General features: G+C 54.2%; 1 protein-coding gene across 1 annotated transcript in view; it reads right to left on the reverse strand.

Moving 5' to 3' along the window:
• eif2ak3 (eukaryotic translation initiation factor 2-alpha kinase 3) overlaps positions 1-4,999 on the reverse strand; it is a 77,678-nt gene extending 72,679 nt beyond the window's left edge. Inside the window, 1 exon segment of the mRNA XM_038793230.1 lies at positions 4,662-4,999. Within this exon segment, the coding sequence (XP_038649158.1) occupies positions 4,662-4,888 (227 nt within the window). The 5' untranslated portion in view covers positions 4,889-4,999.
• Between the last annotated feature and the right edge of the window lie 4,690 nt (positions 5,000-9,689).

Consider the following 9,689-nt stretch of genomic DNA (forward strand, 5'->3'; position numbering starts at 1 on the left):
TAATGCGACATCCATTGTGGCAAACATCCAAAGGTTTATTCATGCACTGTCTGACGATGCTCTAACTCCACCCTCTTTGGTTATTCATCTTTTACTTCCAAGAACTATGTTTTTTTCATTTCTTAAATTTCGAGTACCCAATTTTCTTTCCACCAATTAAGGGGCAATTGAATACTTCCTTGTCACATTACTCCTTTCAGAGTGTAACACCTCACACTTTTCAGCGTCAAATTCCATTTGCCACTTTTCTGCCTCTTTTTTTTAAATTTAGACTACCCAATTCATTTTTTCCAATTAAGGGGCAATTCAGTGTGGCCAATCCACTTACCCTGCACATCTTTGGGTTGTGGAGGTGAGACCCACACAAACACGGGGGGGGGGGGAAGAATGTGCGAACTCCACACAGACAGTGACCCAGGGTCAGGATCGAAACTGACCCTCAACGCCGTGAGGTAGCAGTGCAAACCACTTCATCACCGTGCTGCCTTCTTCCCCGAGAACTATAAGCACTGGCCTGCAACAGGAACTGGGATGTTGGGTCCAATGGCGGATCGTGTTCCGGCTTTATTTTGAAATTATTCCTCAAAGAGCAACCATGAGGCAGCTGGCAATTGTGTTACACAGGTTTACTTAAGGGTGGATGGTACATACTGTTGGATTTGGTAGGTGAACGAAAATAAAAGCTGAACAGAAGTTAAGCAAAGATCTCTGGCTGAAGTTTAAGAAACATTAGTCTAAGGCTTAATGAACCCAGAATCACAGATTTGCTACAGCATAGGAGGCAGCTATTTGAACCATAGAATTCCTATAGTGGAGAAGGCCGTCATTCGGCCCATCAAGTCTGCACCCACCCTGTGAAAAAGCACCCTACCTAGGCCCACTCAGAGAATTTACAGTGCAGAAGGAGGCCATTCGGCCCATCGGGTCTGCACCAGCTCCTGGAAAGAACACTCTACGCAAGGTTAACACCTCCACCCTATCCCCATAACCCCACCCAACACTAAGGGCAATTTATCATGGCCAATCCACCTAACCTGCATATCTTTGGACTGTGGGAGGAAACCGGATCACCCGGAGGAAACCCACGCACACACGGTGAGGATGTGCAGACTACGCACAGACAGTGACCTAGGCTGGAATCGAACCTGGGACCCTGGAGCTGTGAAGCGATTGTGCTATCCACAATGCTACCGTGCTGCCCAATCCTCCACCCTATCTCCATAACCCCACCTAAACTGAACATCCCATGACACTAAAGGGCACTTTAGCATGGCCAATCAACCTAATCCACACATCCTTGCACTGTGGGAGGAAACTGGAGCATCCAGAGGAAACCCACAGAGACACGGGAGAAAGTGCAAACTTCCCACACTGTCAATTACCCAAGGTCAGAACTGAACCCAGGTCTCTGACACTGAGGCAGCAATGCTGGTCACCATGCCACCCATAAGGATGCCATTTGGCCCATCAGGTTTGCACCAATGCACCAAAAGAGCAATTTGTTTAATGCCATTCCACTGCCTTCACCCTGTAACCCTGAACAATTTTCCATTTTAGATGACAGTCTAATTTTCTTCAGAATGCCTCGGTTTAACCTGCCTCCACCTCATTCTCAGTGCTTTCCCGAAATTAACTACTCGCTGCGCAAAAATGTTTTTCCTCTCAGCATTGTTGCTTTTTTTTTTTGCCAATTACCTTAAACCTGTGCCCGTGAGTCTATCAGTGGTAGGGAAATTATTTTTTAAAACTATAAGGGACAGAATTAACCTCCACTTGGAGAAGCAAGCATTAATCAAGATGGTCAGCATAGGGCAGCACAGTGGGTTAGCCCTGCAACCTCACGGCGCCGAGGTCCCAGGGGAGAGAAACACACCAGAGGAAAGGGGGGGGGGAAGAGAGAGAAACACGACAGAGGAAAGGGGGGGGGGGGGGGGGGAGAAGAGGATAAACACACCAGAGGAAAGGGGGGGGGGGGGAGGATAAACACGCCAGAGGAAAGGGGGGGAGAAACACGCCAGAGGAAAGGGGGGGGGGGGGAGAAACACGCCAGAGGAAAGGGGGGGGGGGGAGAAACACGCCAGAGGAAAGGGGGGGGGAGAAACACGCCAGAGGAAAGGGGGGGGGGGAACACGCCAGAGGAAAGGGGGGGGGGGGGAACACGCCAGAGGAAAGGGGGGGGGAACACGCCAGAGGAAAGGGGGGGGGGGGAAACACGCCAGAGGAAAGGGGGGGGGGAAACACGCCAGAGGAAAGGGGGGGGAAACACGCCAGAGGAAAGGGGGGGGGAAACACGCCAGAGGAAAGGGGGGGGGGAAACACGCCAGAGGAAAGGGGGGGGGAAACACGCCAGAGGAAAGGGGGGGGGGAAACACGCCAGAGGAAAGGGGGGGGGAAACACGCCAGAGGAAAGGGGGGGGAAACACGCCAGAGGAAAGGGGGGGGAAACACGCCAGAGGAAAGGGGGGGAAACACGCCAGAGGAAAGGGGGGGGAAACACGCCAGAGGAAAGGGGGGGGAAACACGCCAGAGGAAAGGGGGGGGAAACACGCCAGAGGAAAGGGGGGGGAAACACGCCAGAAGAAAGGGGGGGGAAACACGCCAGAGGAAAGGGGGGGGAAACACGCCAGAGGAAAGGGGGGGGGAAACACGCCAGAGGAAAGGGGGGGGAAACACGCCAGAGGAAAGGGGGGGGAAACACGCCAGAGGAAAGGGGGGGGAAACACGCCAGAGGAAAGGGGGGGGAAACACGCCAGAGGAAAGGGGGGGGAAACACGCCAGAGGAAAGGGGGGGGGAAACACGCCAGAGGAAAGGGGGGGGGGAAACACGCCAGAGGAAAGGGGGGGGGAAACACGCCAGAGGAAAGGGGGGGGGAAACACGCCAGAGGAAAGGGGGGGGGAAACACGCCAGAGGAAAGGGGGGGGAAACACGCCAGAGGAAAGGGGGGGGAAACACGCCAGAGGAAAGGGGGGGAAACACGCCAGAGGAAAGGGGGGGAAACACGCCAGAGGAACGGGGGGGGAAACACGCCAGAGGAAAGGGGGGGGGAAACACGCCAGAGGAAAGGGGGGGGAAACACGCCAGAGGAAAGGGGGGGGGAAACACGCCAGAGGAAAGGGGGGGGGAAACACGCCAGAGGAAAGGGGGGGGGAAACACGCCAGAGGAAAGGGGGGGGAAACACGCCAGAGGAAAGGGGGGGGAAACACGCCAGAGGAAAGGGGGGGGAAACACGCCAGAGGAAAGGGGGGGGGAAACACGCCAGAGGAAAGGGGGGGGAAACACGCCAGAGGAAAGGGGGGGGGAAACACGCCAGAGGAAAGGGGGGGGGAAACACGCCAGAGGAAAGGGGGGGGAAACACGCCAGAGGAAAGGGGGGGGAAACACGCCAGAGGAAAGGGGGGGGGGAAACACGCCAGAGGAAAGGGGGGGGAAACACGCCAGAGGAAAGGGGGGAAACACGCCAGAGGAAAGGGGGGGGAAAACACGCCAGAGGAAAGGGGGGGAAACACGCCAGAGGAAAGGGGGGGGGGAAACACGCCAGAGGAAAGGGGGGGGAAACACGCCAGAGGAAAGGGGGGGGAAACACGCCAGAGGAAAGGGGGGGGGGAAACACGCCAGAGGAAGGGGGGGGGAAACACGCCAGAGGAAAGGGGGGGGAAAACACACCAGAGGAAGGGGGGGCACAACACACCAGAGGAAGGGGGGGGGGGGGGAGACAACACACCAGAGGAAGGGGGGGGGGGACAACACACCAGAGGAAGGGGGGGGGGCAACACACCAGAGGAAGGGGGGGGGGACAGACAACACACCAGAGGAAGGGGGGGGACGGACAACACACCAGAGGAAGGGGGGGGGGAGACACACCAGAGGAAAGGGGGGGGGGGAGACACCAGAGGAAAGGGGGGGGGACACACACCAGAAGAAAGGGGGGGACACACACCAGAAGAAAGGGGGGGGGAGACACACCAGAAGAAAGGGGGGGAGACACACCAGAAGAAAGGGGGGGGGGGACACCAGAGGAAAGGGGACGACAATAACACACCAGAGGAAGGGAGGGGGACAATACACCAGAGGAAAGGGGGGGGGGGAACACACCAGAGGAAGGGGGGGGGGGGGGGAACACACCAGAGGAAAGGGGGGGGGGGGGGGGAGAAGACACACCAGAGGAAAGGGGGGGGAAGACACACCAGAGGAAAGGGGGGGGGGGGGGAGACACACCAGAGGAAAGGGGGGGGGGAGACACACCAGAGGAAAGGGGGGGGGGACACACCAGAGGAAAGGGGGGGGGGAACACACCAGAGGAAAGGGGGGGGGGGAACACACCAGAGGAAAGGGGGGGGGATGAACACACCAGAGGAAAGGGGGGGGGAGGAACACACCAGAGGAAGGGGGGGGGGGGGGGAACACACCAGAGGAAAGAGGGGGGGGGGAACACACCAGAGGAAAGAGGGGGGGGGGGGGGGGAACACACCAGAGGAAAGGGGGGGGGGGAAACACACCAGAGGAAAGGGGGGGGGGACACACCAGAGGAAAGGGGGGGGGGACACACCAGAGGAAAGGGGGGGGGGACACACCAGAGGAAAGGGGGGGGGGGACACACCAGAGGAAAGGGGGGGGGGGGACACACACCAGAGGAAAGGGGGGGATTGAGTTGCTCCTACCTGGGCTTCTCAGCCCCGCTCGCCTCGCTTTCTTCCCCCTCATCGTCCTCCACAACCGCCTCTATCCCGCCACTTCCTCCTGCGGCCGGTGCGCCGCCGAGCCGGGGAGACGGGGCTTCGAGCAGCGACTCCGCCTGGGCCAGAGCCCCGGCCGCCGCCATGAACAGCATCAGCAGGGAGAGGAGGAGGAAGCGGCCCCAGTAGCCGACCGGAACCCAGGAATCCATAAATGGGACATGAACAGACCGAGCAGCGGCCGCGAACCCAGGGAAAGCCGTCTCGTTTGCCGCCTGCTACTTTGTTGTGGTCCGTTCGAGGGGAGGGAGTGGGCGGGGTTGGCGGCCACTTCCCTACATTGTGATTTGCTGGGCCTTCCGTCACTCAGATGGCTGCAGCCTATCGATCTGAGGAATATGCGTGAAGGGCCCGCCCTCAACTGCTGATTGGACAATCCTACTGTGCCCAATGATTACCCTCCGAATCGGTTTGGCGAGTGGGGCGGTTGTCTCTTTTCTGATTGGGCCGCCACTCAATCTTCAAATACCCAATCAGCTGGACGTTTGGCCGACTGCCCGCCCCACCGCCATTCATTGGTTCAGCTGCGCCTGATTCTGCCAATGAGGAGTGGGGGCGGGATGGATGACGCGCGTCGGTCGTCCCGTGACGCTACTCCCGTGTCCGGCTCAGACACTCTCTTGCCATTCATGACAGTCGCTCCCGATCCTGATTGGAGGGGCTTCCGGATGACATCACCCACAGAGACGTGGCTGTATCCAAAGCGGCAGCGGGTTTGGTGGGGGATGGCGAGAGCAGGTTCGACGGCGTCCCAAAGGAGACAAACAGAAAAAAATCGCGTTAAAGGGGCACTGCCACCTGAGGTTGATCCACATTTATATTCTCTGATTGGAGGCAAAGGGAGATATTTCTCAAGGGAATGTTTCACAACCCTGTGTTTGAACCTGTGGAACTCTTTGCTGCAGAAGGCTGTGGTGGCCAAATCACTGAGTGTCTTTTCGACAGAGATAGATAGGTTCTTGATTAATAAGGGGATCAGCAGTTATGGGAGAAAGCAGGAGAATGGGAATGAGAAACATATGCCGTGATTGAATGGCGGAGCAGACCCGATGGGCCAAGTGGCCTAATTCTGCTTCGATAGCTTATGGTCTTAATACCTGGAGGAAGTATTTATCAAAAGATTAAGAGCCTTTGCTTTTTGTTTTAGAAAGTGTGCAACCTGCACTTTGAAAAACCCTAAATTAGAGTATAAGGGCATGAGTTGAGTCCAATGACCTGTTTCTGTCCTGTAAATTCTACATGATTGTACAAACAAAAATAATGCAGGTGCTAAATATGTTAGAAATCTCGAAATGGTGAAAACACAGACAGGTTAGACAACATCTGCAGAGCAGACAAGTTAGCAGGGATGAATTTCCTCAGGGCTTCTCTCATAAGAAATACAAGTAGAAGACCATACATCTTGTCAACCCTACTGCCATTCAATACAATTGTGGCTGATCTTCAGCTTCAACCCCACTTTTGATTTGATTTATTATTGTCACATGTATTAGTATACAGTGAAAAGTATTGTTTCTTGCATGCTTTCCTGCCCATTCTCTGATTTGTATGAATTATGAACGGCAGTAGGCTACTCAGCCCCTCAAGCCTGCTCTGGCATCCAATAATTGCACCCCGATAAACGTTCCCTTGTTTATCAAGAGTCTGTCTCTCTATCTCTGCCTTAAAAATAGTCAAAGACTCAGCTTCCAATGCCTTTTGAGGAAGAGTGTTCTAAACTGGGAGAAAAAAATCCCTGCTCTAAATGGGTGACCCCTTGTTTTTAGTAAGAAGTCTTACAACACCAGGTTAAAGTCCAACAGGTTTGTTTCAAACACGAGCTTTCGGAGCACGGCTCCTTCTTCAGGTGAATGGAAAGGCTTGTTCCAGAAATGTTTATATAGACACAGTCAGAGATGCCCCGGAATGCGAGCACCTGCAGGCAATCAAATCATCAAAGATGCAGAGAGAGAGGTAACTCCTGGTTAAAGAGGTGTGAATTGTCCCAAGCCAGTTCAGTCGGTAGGCCTCTGCAAGTCCAGGCTTGTTGGTGGGGGCCGAATGTAATGCGACATGAATCCCAGATCCCGGTTGAGTCCGCATTCATGCGTGCGGAACTTAGCTATAAGTTTTTGCTCAGCAATTTTGCGTTGTCGCGTCTCCTGAAGGCCTCCTTGTAGAATGCTGACCCGGAGATCAGAGGCTGAATGTCCTTGACTGCTGAAGTGTTCCCCAACTGGAAGGGAACAGTCCTGCCTGTTGATAGTCGCACGATGCCCGTTTATTCGTTGTCGCAGTGTCTGCATGGTCTCGCCAATGTACCACGCTTCGGGACATCCTTTCCTGCAGCGTATGAGGTAGACTACATTGGTCGAGTCGCACGAGTATGCGCCGCGTACCTGGTGGGTGGTGTTTCCACGTGTAATGGTGGTGTCCCTGTCGATGATCTGGCATGTCTTGCAGAGATTACCCTGGCAGGGTTTTGTGGTGTTGTGGTTGCTGTTCTGAAGGCTGGGTAATTTGCTGCAAACAATGGTTTGTTTGAGGTTGCGCGGTTGTTTGAAGGCCAGTAGTGGGGGTGTGGGGATGACCTTGGCAAGATGTCCATCCTCGCTGATGATGTGTTGGAGGCTGCGAAGAAGATGTCGTAGTTTCTCCGCCCCAGGAAAGTACTGGACGACGAAGGGTACTCTGTCAGTGGTGTCCCGTGTTTGTCTTCTGAGGAGGTCGGTGCGGTTTTTTGCTGTGGCGCGGTGGAACTGTCGATCAATGAGTCGAGCGCCATATCCCGTTCGTACGAGGGCATCTTTCAGCATCTGTAGGTGTCTGTTGCGCTCCTCCTTGTCTGAGCAGATCCTGTGTATACGGAGGGCTTGTCCATAGGGGATGGCTTCTTTAATGTGTTTCGGGTGAAAGCTGGAGAAGTGGAGCATCGTGAGATTATCTGTGGGCTTGCGGTTAAAGCGAGGTGCTGAGGTGACCGTCCTTGATGGAGACGAGTGTGTCCAAGAATGGAACTGAATTTGGAGAATAGTCCATGGTGAGTTTGATGGTGGGATGGAACTTATTGATGTCATCGTGTAGTCGTTTCAGTGATGTCTCGCCGTGGGTCCAAAGGAAAAAAATGTCATCGATGTATCTGGTGTATAGCATCGGTTGAAAGTCCTGTGTGGTGAGGAAGTCCTGTTCAAACTTGTGCATGAAGATGTTGGCATATTGAGGTGCAAATTTGGTCCCCATGGCTGTTCCGTGCGTCTGGATGAAGAATTTGTTGTCGAAGGTGAAGACGTTGTGGTCTAGAATGAAACGGATGAGTTGCAGAATTGCGTCTGGAGATTGGCATTTGTCGGTGTTGAGGACTGAGGCTGTTGCAGCAATGCCGTCGTCATGGGGGATGCTGGTGTAGAGTGCCGAGACATCCATTGTGACGAGGAATGTTCATGGTTCAACTGGTCCATGGGTGCTGAGTTTCTGTAGGAAGTCCGTCGTGTCGCGACAGAAGCTGGGTGTACCTTGTACGATGGGTTTCAAGATGCCCTCGATGTGGCCAGAGAGGTTCTCACACAGGGTCCCATTGCCTGAAACGATAGGACGGCCTGGTGTGTTGGCCTTGTGTATTTTCGGGAGGCAGTAGAGATCTCCAATGCGGGGATTACGTGGGATGAGAGCACGTAGGGTGTTCTGAAGGTCTGGATCTAAGGTCTTGATCAGTCTGCTGAGTTGGCGGATGTGTTCCTTGGTTGGATCTGCGGGTAACTGCCTGTAGTGTTCCTGGTTGTCGAGTTGTCGGTATACTTCTTTGCAGTAGTCTGTTCTGTTCAGTATGACGGTGGCCCCTCCTTTGTCTGCTGGTTTGATGACGATGTTGCGGTTGGTCTTGAGAGTGCGGATGGCGTTGCGTTGTGCTTGGGTGACGTTTGAGGCTGCCTTGTGATTGCGAGTGATGAATCTGGCATTGACACGACTTCTGACGGCTTGAGCATACATGTCGAGTCTAGGGCAGCGGCCTTCCGGAGGGGTCCAATTTGACCAGTTGAACCAGGAACATTCCTCGTCACAATGGATGTCTCGGCACTCTACACCAGCATCCCCCATGACGACGGCATTGCTGCAACAGCCTCAGTCCTCAACACCGACAACTGCCAATCTCCAGACGCAATTCTGCAACTCATCCGTTTCATTCTAGACCACAACGTCTTCACCTTCGACAACAAATTCTTCATCCAGACGCACGGAACAGCCATGGGGACCAAATTTGCACCTCAATATGCCAACATCTTCATGCACAAGTTTGAACAGGACTTCCTCACCACACAGGACTTTCAACCGATGCTATACACCAGATACATCGATGACATTTTTTTCCTTTGGACCCACGGCGAGACATCACTGAAACGACTACACGATGACATCAATAAGTTCCATCCCACCATCAAACTCACCATGGACTATTCTCCAAATTCAGTTCCATTCTTGGACACACTCGTCTCCATCAAGGACGGTCACCTCAGCACCTCGCTTTACCGCAAGCCCACAGATAATCTCACGATGCTCCACTTCTCCAGCTTTCACCCGAAACACATTAAAGAAGCCATCCCCTATGGACAAGCCCTCCGTATACACAGGATCTGCTCAGACAAGGAGGAGCGCAACAGACACCTACAGATGCTGAAAGATGCCCTCGTACGAACGGGATATGGCGCTCGACTCATTGATCGACAGTTCCACCGCGCCACAGCAAAAAACCGCACCGACCTCCTCAGAAGACAAACACGGGACACCACTGACAGAGTACCCTTCGTCGTCCAGTACTTTCCTGGGGCGGAGAAACTACGACATCTTCTTCGCAGCCTCCAACACATCATCAGCGAGGATGGACATCTTGCCAAGGTCATCCCCACACCCCCACTACTGGCCTTCAAACAACCGCGCAACCTCAAACAAACCATTGTTTGCAGCAAATTACCCAGCCTT

Source organism: Scyliorhinus canicula, chromosome 3, assembly GCF_902713615.1.
Source record: "Scyliorhinus canicula chromosome 3, sScyCan1.1, whole genome shotgun sequence".
Lineage (NCBI taxonomy): Eukaryota > Metazoa > Chordata > Chondrichthyes > Carcharhiniformes > Scyliorhinidae > Scyliorhinus > Scyliorhinus canicula.